This window comes from Ostrinia nubilalis, chromosome 30 (assembly GCF_963855985.1).
Source record: "Ostrinia nubilalis chromosome 30, ilOstNubi1.1, whole genome shotgun sequence".
Classification (NCBI taxonomy): Eukaryota; Metazoa; Arthropoda; class Insecta; order Lepidoptera; family Crambidae; genus Ostrinia; species Ostrinia nubilalis.
In genome coordinates, this window is record NC_087117.1 from 2,055,300 (window position 1) to 2,072,068 (window position 16,769).

The window sequence follows — 16,769 nt, forward strand, 5'->3', positions numbered from 1 at the left end:
CACTAGACCGTGACACGACAGTAGGCCGAGACAAGATACTAGGCCGAGACACGACACTAGGCCGAGACACGACACTAGGCCGAGACACGACACTAGACCGTGACACGACAGTAGGCCGAGACAAGATACTAGGCCGAGACACGACACTAGGCAGAGACACGACACTAGGCCGAGACACGACACTAGGACGAGACACGACACTAGGCCGAGACACGACACTAGGCCGAGACACGACACTAGGCCGAGACACGACACTAGGCCGAGACACGACAGTAGGCCGGGACCCGACACTAGGCCGAGACACGACACTAGGCCGAGGCACGACACTAGGCCGAGACACGACACTAGGCCGAGACACGACAGTAGGCCGGGACCCGACACTAGGCCGAGACACGACACTAGGCCGAGGCACGACACTAGGCCGAGACACGACACTAGGCCGAGACACGGCACTAGGCCGAGACACGACAGTAGGCCGGGACCCGACACTAGGCCGAGACACGACACTAGGCCGAGAGACGACACTAGGCCGAGACACGACAGTAGGCCGAGACACGACACTAGGCCGAGACACGACACTAGGCCGAGACACGACACTAGGCCGAGACACGACAGTAGGCCGAGACACGACACTAGGCCGAGACACTCCCGTCGACATGGTTCCAAGAGACAGAGAGATGCGTGACATCTCTTTTTATCACACAGTGCTGCCGCTAGTGACATCTAAGGCCCAGAACACACGGTGAAACGCAATTGCAACGAACTATATTCCGAAATGCATAATAATTTTAGGGGCAGATCCAACTTGGAGAAAGAAGTCAATCGTCAAATCCACTCGGTTGGGCAGATTTCGAACGTCCGAAATACCGCGGTCTTTGAACAGTGTTGCCAGTAATAACATACGGATCTGAGAAGTAGTAGGAGCGTGCTATGCTCGGAGTTTCTCTGCGTGATCGAATCAGAAATGAGGAGATCCGTAGGAGAACCAGACTGACATAGCCCGCAGAATCGCTAAAATCAAGTGGCAGTGGGCGGGGCACATAGCTCGTAGAGCTGATGGCCGCTGGGGCAGGAAAGTTCTTGAGTGGCGACCACGAGCCAGAAGACGTAGCGTGGGCAGGCCTCCCACTAGGTGAAGGTCGCGGGAGGCGCCTGGATGCGAGCGGCGCAGGACCGGTCTTTGTGGAAATCTTTGGGGAAGGCCTTTGTCCAGCAGTGGACATCTTTTGGCTGAAATGAACGGGCAGCAGCGCTCTCTGAAAAACATCAATCTTTTAAACTGCGATCTCTAACCCGCCTGCCAAGCGTGGAGATTATGGCAAAACCCTCCACTATAGTGGAGGAGGCTCATAGTCTAGCAGTGGACTGTAAAGGGCTGTTGATGATGAACGAATGAACTGAGAAGTAGTCGCTATAAGCTACTCATTGAATTTTTTTTTCTGCCTCCAGATGCATGCGCAAACGCAGCAGCGCTCCGGCTCCTCGAAGCGGCCAGAACAGGCGACGTCGAAACAGCCCGCAGCATACTCTGCTCGCGACCGAGACTAGTCAACTGTCGCGACGAGGACGGCCGCCACTCCACGCCGCTACACTTCGCCGCCGGGTGAGTGCTTCTAGAAGCTTCTAGGAAGCGGCCAGGACGGGCGACGTCGAGACACACCGCAGCATACTCTGCTCGCGACCGAGACTAGTCAACTGTCGCGACGAGGACGGCCGCCACTCCACGCCGCTACACTTCGCCGCCGGGTGAGTGCTTCTAGAAGCTTCTAGGAAGCGGCCAGGACGGGCGACGTCGAGACACACCGCAGCATACTCTGCTCGCGACCGAGACTAGTCAACTGTCGCGACGAGGACGGCCGCCACTCCACGCCGCTACACTTCGCCGCCGGGTGAGTGCTTCTAGAAGCTTCTAGGAAGCGGCCAGGACGGGCGACGTCGAGACACACCGCAGCATACTCTGCTCGCGACCGAGACTAGTCAACTGTCGCGACGAGGACGGCCGCCACTCCACGCCGCTACACTTCGCCGCCGGGTGAGTGCTTCTAGAAGCTTCTAGGAAGCGGCCAGGACGGGCGACGTCGAGACACACCGCAGCATACTCTGCTCGCGACCGAGACTAGTCAACTGTCGCGACGAGGACGGCCGCCACTCCACGCCGCTACACTTCGCCGCCGGGTGAGTGCTTCTAGAAGCTTCTAGGAAGCGGCCAGGACGGGCGACGTCGAGACACACCGCAGTATACTCTGCTCGCGACCGAGACTAGTCAACTGTCGCGACGAGGACGGCCGCCACTCCACGCCGCTACACTTCGCCGCCGGGTGAGTGCTTCTAGAAGCTTCTAGGAAGCGGCCAGGACGGGCGACGTCGAGACACACCGCAGCATACTCTGCTCGCGACCGAGACTAGTCAACTGTCGCGACGAGGACGGCCGCCACTCCACGCCGCTACACTTCGCCGCCGGGTGAGTGCTTCTAGAAGCGTCTAGCAAGCGGCCAGGACGGGCCACGTCGAGACACACCGCAGCATACTCTGCTCGCGAACGAGACTGGTCAACTGTCGCGACGAGGACGGCCGCCACTCCACGCCGCTACACTTCGCCGCCGGGTGAGTGCTTCTAGAAGCGTCTAGGAAGCGGCCAGGACGGGCGACGTCGAGACACACCGCAGCATACTGTGACGGAGACTTCGTCTAGAGCGGAGCATGTCGTCTAGGAAATTACCCTGCTAAAGTCCGGTCGCGGAGCACATAGAATTTCGTTCATAGACCCCAAGCTACCCATCCTTATCGCTCGCGCGTAATTATGTTGCTGTCGCGCTCGCACACTCGCTGCGGGCGCCCGTCGCACAGTCGCGACAGCAATATAATTACGCGCGAGCGATAAGAATGGGTAGCTTGGGGTCATTGGACAAAATTCTACGTGCTCACAGACCAGGCTTTATATGAAAGCCGCCATTACATATTCGACTCACTTCGAATTGAGGAATAAACTTGCTACAATTATTCACAGCTAGAACAATTAGAAGCGTCTTTAATGCAGCATGCTATTCAGACGTAACAATTCATCTCAAATAAATTACTTATATTTAAATACTTTTGTTTTCAGATACAACAGATTACCTCTAGCACAACTGTTATTACAAAGAGGGGCAGACGTCCACGCCAAGGATAAAGGGTAAGAGGAATTTTAAATTCATATTGCTATAATACACATACTCAATAACAGTCATGTAATTTCGATCGGACGTAGTGCGAAACCGCTCTTAGCCCATCAAAACCTAAGCGGTCACATGAGGGTAACAATTGATTTCATCTCACAGATTTATAATTATTTTGTGTACACAATAATTTTTGTGTAATCTGGTATAGAGATAGTTTGAGTCCCGGGAAAGGATATAGGATAGTTTTTATCCCGGTTTTTGTAACAGGGACGCGCGCGATAAATTTTTCTGTGACGAGACAAAATTCCACGCGGGCGAAGCCGCGGGCGGAAAGCTAGTAGAGTTATAAATAATATTGCCCACTTTTCTCGCAGCGGTCTAGTCCCACTCCACAACGCGTGTTCCTACGGCCACTACGAGGTGACGGAGCTGTTAGTGGCCGCCGGCGCCGGCGTCAACGCAGCTGACCTGTGGCGCTTTACGCCGCTGCATGAAGCCGCTGCCAAGGGCAAGGCGGACATAGTACGGTTACTGCTCAAGGTGAGTCATTATCATCATCATTTTAGGCATGACAGGTGGCATTTGGCCTACAGTTTGTGGCGACATCCATCGACACGCCACTACAAGCTAGTGGTAGCACTCGCCCAACAGCGCCAACGCGCCTACAATCCTGAATCGCGGTATCGAAGTTTTTTACCCTGTTTATTATAAATAGAAAAATCGAGGCAGGTAATATAACAGAGGCAAGTAAGTGGAGATCGTGCGATTACTGCTAAGGTGAGTCTTATTTGGTTATTATCATCATCTTCATTATCATTTACGCCCGTATTCACAAACGATGCTTGCGTAAGTGAAGCATCAAATCGTACGCACAGCATTAAATAGACCTCTGCGATTGGTTCGTGTGTCATCCTGTCCGTCTACGCGCACTGTGAGACTTCATAGTAATGTTTGTGAAAACCGGCGGTTACTACTAAGTAACTACTAAGTTCCTACCAAGGAAATACGTCATAAGCAAAGTGGAGGATTTGACTACGAGGTGACGGAGCTTGCTAGTCGCTGCCGGCGCCGGCGTCAACGCGGCGGACCTGTGGCGCTTTACGCCGCTGCATGAAGCCGCTGCCAAAGGCAAGGCGGACATAGTACGGTTACTGCTCAAGGTGAGTAAGGGACATGGATCAGATAAATTTGTAGGGAGTCAAGCAAAGCGCCCGGGGAAAAAAGCCCAGACTTACCCGCGCGCTCTCCCGAGATTCGGTTCGTACGCCGTGAGGCAGGAAGAACCATGGGTGGTGGTGGGATTTGCTCAAGGTGAGTCACTATCATCATCATTTCAGCCACAGGACGTCTACTGCTGAACATAGGCCTTCAAGGATTTCCAGATTGCATCCAGCGCCTTCCTGACAGCGGGCATTTGGCCTGCACTTTGTGGCGACATCTATCAACGCGCCAATACAGATTGCGCTCAATAGATGGCGCTGACATACCTTACTACGGCACGCGCTGCCGCGCCTACAATCCTGCATCGCGGTATCGAAGTTTTTTACCCTGCTTAGTATAAATAGAAAAACCGAGACAGGTCATTTAGGAACATAACAGAGGCAAGTAACGCCCGTATTCACAAACATTACTATGAGGTCTCACAGGGCTCATGGACGCATAGGGTCACACACGAACCCAATCACAGAGCTCTATTCAATGCTGTGCGTTCGATGTGCTGCTGCACTTAAGCAAGTGCATGCGTGCCGCTCATACGGCCACTACGAGGTGACGGAGCTGTTAGTGGCCGCCGGCGCCGGCGTCAACGCGGCGGACCTGTGGCGCTTTACGCCGCTGCATGAAGCCGCTGCCAAGGGCAAAGCGGACATCGTCCGGTTACTGCTCAAGGTTAGTCATCGTTTCAGCCACAGGACGTCCACTGCTGAACATAGGCCTCCGGCTCCGGCCGCTAATTGGAAGGCTGATATCGTCAAGTTACTACTCTAGCGGCCGAATACTGAAACGCCATTTAAATATTTGACGGCTTCTCAAATAGTTAAGCAGCTCCTAAACTTACATTTCGCATACTCAAAACAATATCTGAGCAGTTCTCAATTTTTAAGCACCTCTCAAATTAAGTTGCACTCAAACGCCACTTAAATGAATTTTCGCATACTGAAACGCCATTCAACGCTAAGCATTACTCAAACAACTGTCAAATCGTCTTAAGCAGCTGTTAAATTTGAGAGTGCTTGCGCGGTATCTTAAATCCTATTGTTATACCTAAAACGACCTAAATAGTGGTAAATAATGTGTGTCATCGTTATCATTTCTTTCGAGCCTCGAGGAAATACCTAGATCTAATCGCAGGAACGCAATAAGGCTGAACGCTATTGAAAAATATTATTATAATGACATGCAATTCCGAGCGAGGTTCCGCGTCTCTAAAGAAACGGTGTTGTTTCTGGATTCATAATTTGGAAGCTCTTTGATACCCCTCACCAAATGCCATACAACCAGTGGACCAAATACTTATTATAACCCTACTGTTCTACGCAACGGGAAGTTATGAACGTGTACTAGGTGATATCTTCCACATCTAACAGCCAACTGTGCATCGTATAGTGCACGAAGTAACAACCAAAATAGCTGCTATGAAATCGCAATACATAAACATGCCTATTTCTGAGGAATAAGGGGACATCGCATAGCAGCATTTCCAAGAGTTGTTGATTTGTCAATTTGATGCTCTGTCAACAATGATAAATGTCAATTGTGGTTACGTTTCGGTCCACGATCGCCACTTAATAGATTTCAACAATAAAAAGTATCACCTTTAAAATTATTTTTTTAATTAAATAAAAATGCAAGCATTAATTTTTTTATATGACAAAACGAGATTTATATATAATAGAAACTAAAAATAAACTGTTCTATGTTAAGTTGATTGAGTATATTTCCATAAAAGACAATACATAACCAAACGATGCTGCGTGTAATGTATAAAAAACGTAAAGTTATCATTTGTGTAAATGAAAACATACTTTTTTTGGTAAATGTTGCCATTATGTAACAATTTGAGAGCTGCTTAGCTGATCACGGCTTCAAATCCGTTGAGTGGCGTTTGAGAATACCATTTAAAATTGAAGGATACTTAAATTTAGGAGCCCGTCAGCTGAGTGAAAGATTTGAGTAGCGTTTCAGTATTCGGCCGTAGGTGAGTCATCCACTCCACTGCAGGAGCACGACCTGTGGTGTCATCTATCAACGCGCCAGACATACTGCGCCCAACAGAAATTAGTAGCGAGTCAAGCAAAGCGCCCGGGGAAAAGAGCCCAGAGCAAGTACCCGCGCGCCAGGGTTGCCAGTTTTTTTTTCGCCAAGTCGGGACTTTGGTACTTTTTGAGTGAAAATAGCGGGATTCTTCTGTCAGAAGCGGGACATAGTAAAAAAACGTATTTAATCTAAGGTTTTCAAATATTTATCTTTTTATTTGACTTAAAATTACGTTTACGTGACAATAGATAGCAAAAGTAGCCATAGAAAATGTATTTTAACAAAAAAATAATATTTTAAATCAGATTAACTCTATCGTTAAATTCGTCTTTAGAATAAAAAAAGAAAAAATAAACCAAAATTGATAAAAATAAAAAAAAAATCTTTAGAATAATACGGCGTTTCAAACAATAGTCTGGTGAAGTGAGTGTCTCTCCCCGAAAAGCGGGACCGAGCCTGTCCCGCGCGGAACATTTAAATTTGATTTAAAAATCGGCACGTCCCGCTAAAATCGGGACGTCTGGCAACGCTGCCGCGCGCTCTCCCGAGATTCGGTTCGTACGCCGTGAGGCAGGAAGAACCATGGGTGGTGGTGGAATTTGCTCAAGGTGAGTCACTATCATCATTTCAGCCACAGGACGTCCACTGCTGAACATAGGCCTCCCTCAAGGATTTCTAGATTGCATCCAGCGCCTTCCTGACAGCGGGCATTTGGCCTGCACTTTGTGGCGACATCTATCAACGCGCCAATACAGATTGCGCTCAATAGATGGCGCTGACATACCTTACTACGGCGCACGCTGCCGCGCCTACAATCCTGCATCGCGGTATCGAAGTTTTTTACCCTGCTTAGTATAAATAGAAAAACCGAGACAGCGAAGCCCACACTCGGCCTCGTCGGCACGCGCACCGACGATCGCCAAACGGCTAGAGTACCTTCTGTACTCGCCACTCTGCCCGGTGAAGCTGGAAAAGCTCCTCAAGCTACCAGCGCGCGTCCCTTCAAAAAAAAAAAAAAAAAGAAAAAAAAAAAAAAAAGTCACTGCAGGAATGTGACTGAGGCAAGTAAGTGTAGATCGTGTGGTTACTGCTTAAGGTGAGTCTTATTTGGTTATTATCATCATCTTCATTATCATTTACGCCCGTATTCACAAACGATGTTTGCGTAAGTGAAGCATCAAATCGTACGCACAGCGTTAAATAGACCTCTGCGATTGGTTCGTGTGTCATCCTGTCCGTCTACGCGCACTGTGAGACTTCATAGTAATGTTTGTGAAAACCGGCGGTTACTACTAAGTAACTACTAAGTTCCTACCAAGGAAATACGTCATAGGCAAGTGGAGGATTTGACTACGAGGTGACGGAGCTGTTAGTGGCCGCCGGCGCCGGCGTCAACGCAGCTGACCTGTGGCGCTTTACGCCGCTGCATGAAGCCGCTGCCAAAGGCAAAGCGGACATAGTACGGTTACTGCTCAAGGTGAGTAGCCGAGCAAGGACCTGTTTATCACCAGGACCTCACGACTAGTCGCAGTAACTGGATCGCGCTGCGCGAGTTCGCGCACTCCTGGCCTCTCACACAATCAGGCGAAATTATGAGAAGAAGTGATGACATTTATCAACGATAGCAGCCCGACGCGAAGTACCGTATTTATTTCTTCTTGTGGTGTCAAGCCCCAGAAGGGGGAGAATTGACTCTGAGAAGGGACATGGATCAGAGAAATTTGTAGGAAGTCAAGCAAAGTGACCGGGGAAAAGAGCCCAGAGCAAGTATCCGCGCGCTCTCCCGAAATTCGGTTCGTACGCCGTGAGGCAGGAAGAACCATGGGCGGTGGTGGGATTTGCTCAAGGTGAGTCACTATCATCATCATCGTTTTAGCCATAGGACGTCCACTGCTGAACATAGAGTTTTTTACCCTGCTTAGTATAAATAGAAAAACCGAGACAGGTCACTGCAGGAATGTGACTGAGGCAAGTAAGTGTAGATCGTGTGGTTACTGCTTAAGGTGAGTCTTATTTGGTCATTATCATCATCTTCATCATCATTTACGCCCGTACTCACAAACGATGCTTGCTTAAGTGAAGCAGCAAATCAAACGCACAGCGTTGAATGGAGATCTGTGATTGGTTCGTGTGTCACCCTGTGCGTCCACGCGCACTGTGAGACTTCATAGTAATGTTTGTGAATACGGGAGTGGGATTAACCGCCTCTGTGGTCTAGTGGTAAAACCACCTGCTTCAGACGCAGAGGTCCCGGGTTCAATTCCCAGTGGGGGCATATTTTTCTGTTCGGTTTGGTTGGTGGTAGGGCTTGTTCTAAGTCCGCCTGTGGCTAGCTACCACCATCTTACCTAAGTCTGTCGCCATAACAACAATGTTAACAGCATTGTTGTGTTCCGGCAATTAGAGGTAAGATAGCCAGTTCCTCCGTGGTTGAGGATTCCGGGTGAAGCTCGCTTCCACCTTCGGCCTGATCATCACTTACCATCAGGCCAAGAGCTTAGGTTGTGTATAAAAAAAATCATTCATTCATATTTCCAGCATGGTGCGGACCCAACAAGAAGAAATCGCGACGGTCTAACTCCACTACAGTTGGTACGAGCGGGGGACAGCGATACGGCCGACGCGCTGAGGGGAGACGCGGCACTATTGGACGCGGCCAAGAGAGGAGACTTGGCCAGAGCTAGGTAGGGAAATTATTTATGTTTTTTTTTATTTGATTTCTATAAAGTTTTTTCTTCTCTCTGAAACTCACAAATAAGGGAGCGTCCATAAATAAAGTGAGGCGTTTTGGGGGAAGGGAGTCAAGCCGGGTATAAAAGTGATATGCTTTGTTTTTTTTACAGAAAACTAATAACTCCACAAAACGTGAACTGTAGAGACGCACACGGAAGGAATTCCACGCCACTACACTTAGCGGGTAAGTTTATTGTATATTTTAAATTTTTAACTAATAAATAATTGTAATATTTTATTAAAAAGGAAAAATTGTCTAATAGGACACGAAACTACGACTTTTCGCTAATTTGATACCTTGTTGTGACTTACTTTGACTTATGGTCCTATGTCCCCTAGATGGGGCAGAGGGCGTCCACAACAGTCCTCCATCTCGTTCGGTCTTGAGCTTCTCGCTTGATCTCGCTCCATTTTTTTAATGCATAAGAAGGCAGTTATTTGACCACTATCGCACGTTATGTTAAGTGTTTTATTGCAAGACACTGCACGCCATTTAAAGGCCAAACACAGATAGTTATATCTACTCATTGTTTACCATCTGTATTCTGTCACCTATGTTTTACAATCACGGGATCAAAATCAACATTAATTTATTAATACAGTAATAAACACAACGAAAATATAAGCTAAAGGTCTCTAGCTAACTACTGCCATACAAACGATAACCACATGATGCGTATTATTGTGTAAGCAGCCCGTGAATTTTATAAAATAAAAAAAATCAAAATCAAAAATATTTCTTCAGTTTAGACCACAAGTGGCACTTATGAACGTCAAAATATAGTAAATAATAAAAAAGAAAAGGTAGCCCTTATGGGGCACTTTACATGTCTCTTTATCTTTTGGGCCCTACCAGCGTTTCGAGACAAACATGGCAAGTGCTGAGAAGAAACGCCGGAACAAACTAATAAATATCCAGTAAAAGAAAAGTTGTAGGTAAATGTTTTAGCAAGCCACACGGCTTACTTAGGAATTCGGAAACGGTAGCATACATTGCAATTTCCACCGTAGCGTTAAAGCTTCTAAAATTCTATTTATATTATTCGTCACCTAAAAATCTCTTGTCGTGTCTGCCCAATATTGTGCACAGTCCCTAAGGGCCCTCGCCCACAGCGACTTTTGTAGCGATGCAGTCGCGCTGTTGTAGCGAGTGAGTAACGCGTTGGCATCACTTCTGTAGTGCGTTGTCAAAAAAAAAAGTCAAAAAAAGTCAAAATTTCTTTATTTGTTTAGACTAATAAATAGTTCTTACAAATCGTCATTTTGCTCTTAAGGAGCCTCTACATGTCTCATAATCTTTTTACCCTACCAGCGCTTCGAGACCAACATTTGGCAAGTGCTGAGAAGAAGCGCCGCAACAAACTCAGTCACCACTGTCTGCCGGTTAATATAAATAAATAGAAATAGTAGTAGTAGGTACATTCGATTCAGGAGCAGTTCACTGAATTTACCATGCATTCTTGTATGGTGTATCATAAGAATGGGTATACAAGATTGCGTGGTATATTAAACAAGGTAGTGACGTGCTAATATCTAGACTTTAGTTGTAATTTGTAAACGAAACGCGCGGCAGCATCACTACAAAAAGCCGCCGTGGGCGAAGGCCCTTAGTTTCTCTCAACAGCTGAGCGATTTCTCATGTTTTCTTCTCCAACAGCCGGGTACAACAACTTAGAAGTCGCTCAGGCTCTCTTAGAGGGCGGCGCGGGCGTCTCCGCGCGAGACAAGGGCGGGCTGGTGCCGCTTCACAACGCGGCTTCGTACGGGCACTTGGAGCTTGCCGCGCTACTGTTGCGGGCGGGAACGCCGCCCAACGCCGCCGACAGGTGAGGGGGAGGGAGGGAGGAAGAGAGAGAGACCCTAGAGTAAGACACTGAGCGAAGATTCTGGTGCCACCACTGGGTTCTGGGTTCTAGGGAGAGTGAGCGAGAGAGACATACTTCTGATACAACTAGTTATAGAAGGTAGAGAGAGAGAGCGGCCCCAGAGAAGACACTTTTAGCGAAGATTCTGGTGTCTCCACTAGTTTCTAGTAGCCGAGAGAGAGAGAGACAGGGAGGGAGGGAGAGGGAGAATCCAAAGTAAGACACTTGTATCCACTTTCGCCGCCAACAGTTAAGAAAGTATGTTAGAAGTCGGGCAGGCTCTCTTAGAGGGCGGGGCGTGTCTCTGCGCGAGACAAGGGCGGGCTGGTGCCGCTCCACAACGCGGCTTCGTACGGGCACTTGGAGCTTGCCGCGCTACTGTTGCGGGCGGGAACGCCGCCCAACGCCGCCGACAGGTGAGGGGGAGAGAGAGAGGGAGACCGCAATAGAGGGAGAGAGATAATCTAGAGCAGAGTAAGACACTTCTATACACTACTGACGGGTAGGGAAGTATCTTAAAGAGAGAGGAGGGAGGGAGAGAGATCCTAGAGTAAGGCAGCGAAGATTCTGATGTCATCACTGGGTTCTGGGTTCTAGGGCGAGAGAGAGGGAGGGAGAGAGCGATAGAGGGAGGGGGAGAGAGAGAGAGGGGGAGGGAGAGAGTGAGAGGGAGGGAGAGATCAAGAGAGAGGGAGGGAGGGAGCGACAGAGATATAGAGGGAGGGAGAGAAAGGTAGGGAAGGGGAGAGAGAGTCAGAGAGGGAGGGAGAGACCTTAGAGTAAGACACTGAGCGAAGATTCTGGTGCCACTTCTGGGTTCTAGGGAGAGTGAGCGAGAGAGACATACTTCTGATACAGCTAGGTATAGAAGGTAGAGAGAGAGCGGCCCCAGAGAAGACACTTTTAGCGTAGATTCTGGTGTCTCCACTGGGTTCTAGTAGCCGAGAGAGAGAGAGACAGGGAGGGAGAAAGAGAGAGAAAATCCAGAGCAAGACAGTTCTATACACTTAATTCGCCGCCAACAGGTTAGAAAGTGTCTTAGAGACACTAAGCGAAGATTCTGGTGCCACCACTGGGTTCTGGGTTCTAGGGAGAGAGCGAGAGAGAAAGAGAGGGAGAATCCAGAGTAAGACACTTCTATACATTTTTACCGCCGACAGGCAAGAAAGTGTCTTAGAGACACTAAGCGAAGATTCTGGCGCGACCACTGGGTTCTGGATTCTAGGGAGAGAGCGAGAGAGAAAGAGAGGGAGAATCCAGAGCAAGACACTTCTATACATTTTTACCGCCGACAGGCAAGAAAGTGTCTTAGAGACACTAAGCGAAGATTCTGGTGCGACCACTGGGTTCTGGGTTCTAGGGAGAGAGCGAGAGAGAAAGAGAGGGAGAATCCAGAGCAAGACACTCTTATACACTTTCGCCGCCAACAGTTAAGGAAGTATGTTAGAAGTCGCCCAGGCTCTTTTAGAGGGCGGGGCCGGCGTCTCCGCGCGAGACAAGGGCGGGCTGGTGCCGCTCCACAACGCGGCTTCGTACGGGCACTTGGAGCTTGCCGCGCTGCTGCTGCGGGCCCGCACGCCGCCCCACGCCGCCGACAGGGGAGGGGGAGAGGGAGGGAGGGAGAGAGAGAGAGGGAGAGATCAAAAGAGAGAGGGAGGGAGAGATCAAGAGAGAGAGAGAGGGAGGGAGATATCAAGAGAGAGAGGGAGGGAGAGATCAAGAGAGAGAGAAACAGTGTGAGAGAGAGGGAGGGAGAGATCAAGACAGAGAGAGAGAGGGAGGGAGAAAGAGAGAGAGCGAGAGGGAGAGACAGAGCCTAGAGTAAGACACATAGTGAAGATTCTGGTGCCACCACTGGGTTCTGGGTTCTATAGAAAGTGAGGGAGGGAGGGAGGGAGACACAGAGGGAGTGAGCGAGAGATACTTCTGCTAGATATAGAAGGGAGAGGGGTGGGAGGGAGGGAGTTAGATAGAGAGAGAGGGAGGGAGAGATACCTTAGATTAAGACACTTAGCGAGGATTCTGGTGCAATCACTGGGTTCTAGGGAGAGAGAGAGAGGGAGGGAGAGAGCGAGAGAGAGGGAGGGAGGGAGTGAGAGAGAAGGAGGGAAGGAGACCTTAGAGTAAGACACTTAGCGAAGCTTCTAGTGCGACCACTGGGTTCTGGGTTCTAGGGAGAGTGAGGGAGACAGAGACAGAGGGAGCGAAAGGGAGGGAGAATCCAGAGCAAGACACTTCTACACACTTTCGCCGCCAACAGTCAAGAAAGTATGTTAGAAGTCGGGCAGGCTCTCTTAGAGGGCGAGGCGTGTCTCCGCGCGAGACAAGGGCGGGCTGGTGCCGCTCCACAACGCGGCTTCGTACGGGCACCTGGAGCTTGCCGCGCTGCTGTTGCGGGCGGGAACACCGCCCAACGCCGCCGACAGGTGAGGGGGAGGGAGGGAGAGAGCGAGGGAGAGGGAGAGATCCTAGAGTAAGGCAGCGAAGATTCTAGTGTCATCACTGGATTCTGGGTTCTAGGGTGAGAGAGAGAGAGAGCGAGGCTCCAGAGAAGACACTGAGAGAGAGCGAGAGAGATGTAGGGAGAAAGAGAGAGAGAGAGATAGCGAGAGAAAGGGAGAATCCAGAGTAAGACACTTCTGAGTGAGAGAGAGAGACTTCTGATATAGCTAGATATAGAAAGGAGGGAGAGAGAGAAAGCGGCTTCAGAGTAAGACACTTCTGTACACATTGTCATGCGATTAGGATGAGTTCTGTAACAGTCCCAACGCTGCTGACAGGTATGAGAGGGAGGGAGAAAGAAAGAGAGAGAGAGAGAGAATCCAGAGTAAGACACTTCTATACATTTTTACCGCCGACAGGCAAGAAAGTGTCTTAGAGACACTAAGCGAAGATTCTGGTGCCACCACTGGGTTCTAGGGAGAGAGAGAGAGTGAGAGATAGCGAGAGAGGTAGGGAGGGAGAAAGAGAGGGAGAATCCAAAGTAAGACACTTCTACACACTTTCGCCAACAGTTAAGGAAGTATGTTAGAAGTCGGGCAGGCTCTCTTAGAGGGCGGGGCGTGTCTCCGCGCGAGACAAGGGCGGGCTGGTGCCGCTCCACAACGCGGCCTCGTGCGGGCACCTGGAGCTCGCCGCGCTGCTGCTGCGGGCCCGCACGCCGCCCCACGCCGCCGACAGGGGAGGGGGAGAGGGAGGGAGGGAGGGAGATAGAGAGAAAGGAAGGGGGACCCTAGAGTAAGACACTTCTATACACTACCGACGAGTAGGAAAGTATCTTAAAGAGAGTGGAAGGGAGCGAGGGAGAGAGAGAGGGAGGGAAATAGACCTTAGAGTAAGACACTTAGCGAAGATTCTGGTGTCTCCACTGGGTTCTAGTAGCCGAGAGAGAGAGAGAGAGACAGGGAGGGAGAAAGAGAGGGAGAATCCAGAGTAAGACACTTTTAAACACTACCGACGCCTAGGAAAGTATCTTAAAGACATAAGACACTTGTATACACTTTCGCCGCCAACAGGCAAGAAAGTATCTTAGAGGGAGGGAGATAGAAAGAGAGGGATGGACAGAGAGAGCGAGAGGGAGGAGACCCTAGAGTAAGACACTTGGCGAAGATTCTGGTGCCACCACTGGGTTCTGGGTTCTATGGAGAGCGAGAGAGAAAGAGGGAGAATCCAAAGTAAGACACTTGTACACACTTTCGCCGCCAACAGTTAAGAAAGTATGTTAGAAGTCGGGCAGGCTCTCTTAGAGGGCGGGGCGTGTCTCCGCGCGAGACAAGGGCGGGCTGGTGCCGCTCCACAACGCGGCCTCGTGCGGGCACCTGGAGCTCGCCGCGCTGCTGCTGCGGGCCCGCACGCCGCCCCACGCCGCCGACAGGTGAGGGGGGGAGGGAGAGAGAGGGCGATGGAGGGAGACCGCAATAGAGGGAGAGAGATAATCTAGAGCAGAGTAAGACACTTCTATACACTACTGACGGGTAGGGAAGTATCTTAAAGAGAAAGTGGGAGGGAGAGAGAGCGAGAGAGCGGGAGGGAGAGAGAGTGAGAGGGAGGGAGAGAGCGATAGAGATAGAGAGGGAGAGAGTGAGAGAGAGGTAGGGAGGGAAGAGAGCGAGAGAAGGAGCGACAGAGATGGAGGGAGAGAAAGAGAGAATCCAGAGTAAGACACTTCTATACACTTTCGCCGCCAACAGCTAAGAAAGTATCTTAGAGGGAGGGAGATAGAAAGAGAGGAATAGACAGAGAAAGCGAGAGGGAGGAAAGAGACCCTAGAGTAAGACACTTGGCGAAGATTCTGGTATCTCCACAGGGTTCTGATAGCCGAGAGAGAAAGACGGAGGGAGAGAGAGGGAGGGAAAGAGACCTTAGAGTAAGACACAAGCGAAGCTTCTAGTGCGACCACTGGGTTCTGGGTTCTAGGGAGAGAGAGAGAGAGAAAGGGACGGAGAAAGAGAGGAAGAATCCAGAGCAAGACACTTCTACACACTTTCGCCGCCAACAGTTAAGAAAGTATGTTAGAAGTCGGGCAGGCTCTCTTAGAGGGCGGGGCGTGTCTCCGCGCGAGACAAGGGCGGGCTGGTGCCGCTCCACAACGCGGCCTCGTGCGGGCACCTGGAGCTCGCCGCGCTGCTGCTGCGGGCCCGCACGCCGCCCCACGCCGCCGACAGGGGAGGGGGAGGGAGGGAGAGATCAAGAGAGAGGGAGGGAGAGAGAGAGAGAGAGAAAGAGGGAGGGAAAGAGACCTTAGATTAAGTCACTCAGCTAAATTCTGGTGCCACTACCTGGTTCTGGGTTCTAGAGTGAGAGAGAGAGGGAGGGAGAGAGCGATAGAGAAAGAGACGGAGAGAGCGAGAGAGAGGGAGAGAGAGTTAGGGAGAGAAAGAGAGAGCGAGAGAGGGAGCGACAGAGATGGAGGGAGAGAAAGAGAGAATCCAGAGTAAGACACTTCTATACGCTTTCGCCGCCAACAGGTCAGAAAGTATCTTAGAGGGAGGGAGATAGAAACAGAGGGATAGACAGAGAAAGCGAGAGGGAGGAAAGAGACCCTAGAGTAAGACACTTGGCGAAGATTCTAGTAGCCGAAAGAGAAAGAGGGTGAGGGAGGGAGAGAGACCTTAGAGTGAGACACTTACTGAAGATTCTGGTGCCATCACTGGGTTCTAGGGGGAGAGAGAGAGGGAGATAGCTAGAGAAAGGGAGGGAGAATTCAGAGTAAGACACTTCTATATATTTTCGCTGCCAACTGGTAAGAATGAATCTTAGAGAGAGAGAGAGAGGGAGGGAGAGAGACCCTAGATTAAGATACTTAGCAAAGATTCTGGTGCAACAACTGGGTTCTGGGGAGAGAGCGAGAGAGAGGTAGGGAGAAAGAGAGAGAGAGAAAGGGAGGAAGAATCCAGAGTAAGACACTTCTACACACTTTCGCCGCCAACAGGCAAGAAAGTATGTTAGAAGTCGGGCAGGCTCTCTTAGAGGGCGGGGCGTGTCTCCGCGCGAGACAAGGGCGGGCTGGTGCCGCTCCACAACGCGGCCTCGTGCGGGCACCTGGAGCTCGCCGCGCTGCTGCTGCGGGCCCGCACGCCGCCCCACGCGCCGACAGGGGAGGGGGAGGGAGGGAGGGAGAGAGAGAGAGGGAGGGAGAGAGAAAGAGAGGGAGGGGGAGGGAGAGAGAGAGAGAGAGGGAGAATCCAGAGCAAGACACTTCTATACACTACCGACGAGTAGGAAAGTATCTTAAAGAGAGGAGGGAGGGAGATATCTT

The 16,769-nt window shown here is 50.4% G+C and overlaps 2 protein-coding genes across 2 annotated transcripts in view; both read left to right on the forward strand.

Moving 5' to 3' along the window:
• LOC135086140 (uncharacterized) overlaps positions 1-16,769 on the forward strand; it is a 221,352-nt gene that overhangs the window by 152,116 nt on the left and 52,467 nt on the right. The gene's annotated exons all lie outside the window — the stretch shown is intronic.
• The window catches only part of LOC135085899 (poly [ADP-ribose] polymerase tankyrase), a 77,671-nt gene that overhangs the window by 34,238 nt on the left and 26,664 nt on the right, over positions 1-16,769 (forward strand). The window contains exons 12-17 of the mRNA XM_063980684.1: positions 1,450-1,603; positions 3,104-3,172; positions 3,533-3,698; positions 8,952-9,097; positions 9,257-9,330; positions 10,804-10,972. Of these exons, the coding sequence (XP_063836754.1) occupies positions 1,450-1,603; positions 3,104-3,172; positions 3,533-3,698; positions 8,952-9,097; positions 9,257-9,330; positions 10,804-10,972 (778 nt within the window). The remainder of the gene's footprint in view (positions 1-1,449; positions 1,604-3,103; positions 3,173-3,532; positions 3,699-8,951; positions 9,098-9,256; positions 9,331-10,803; positions 10,973-16,769) is intronic.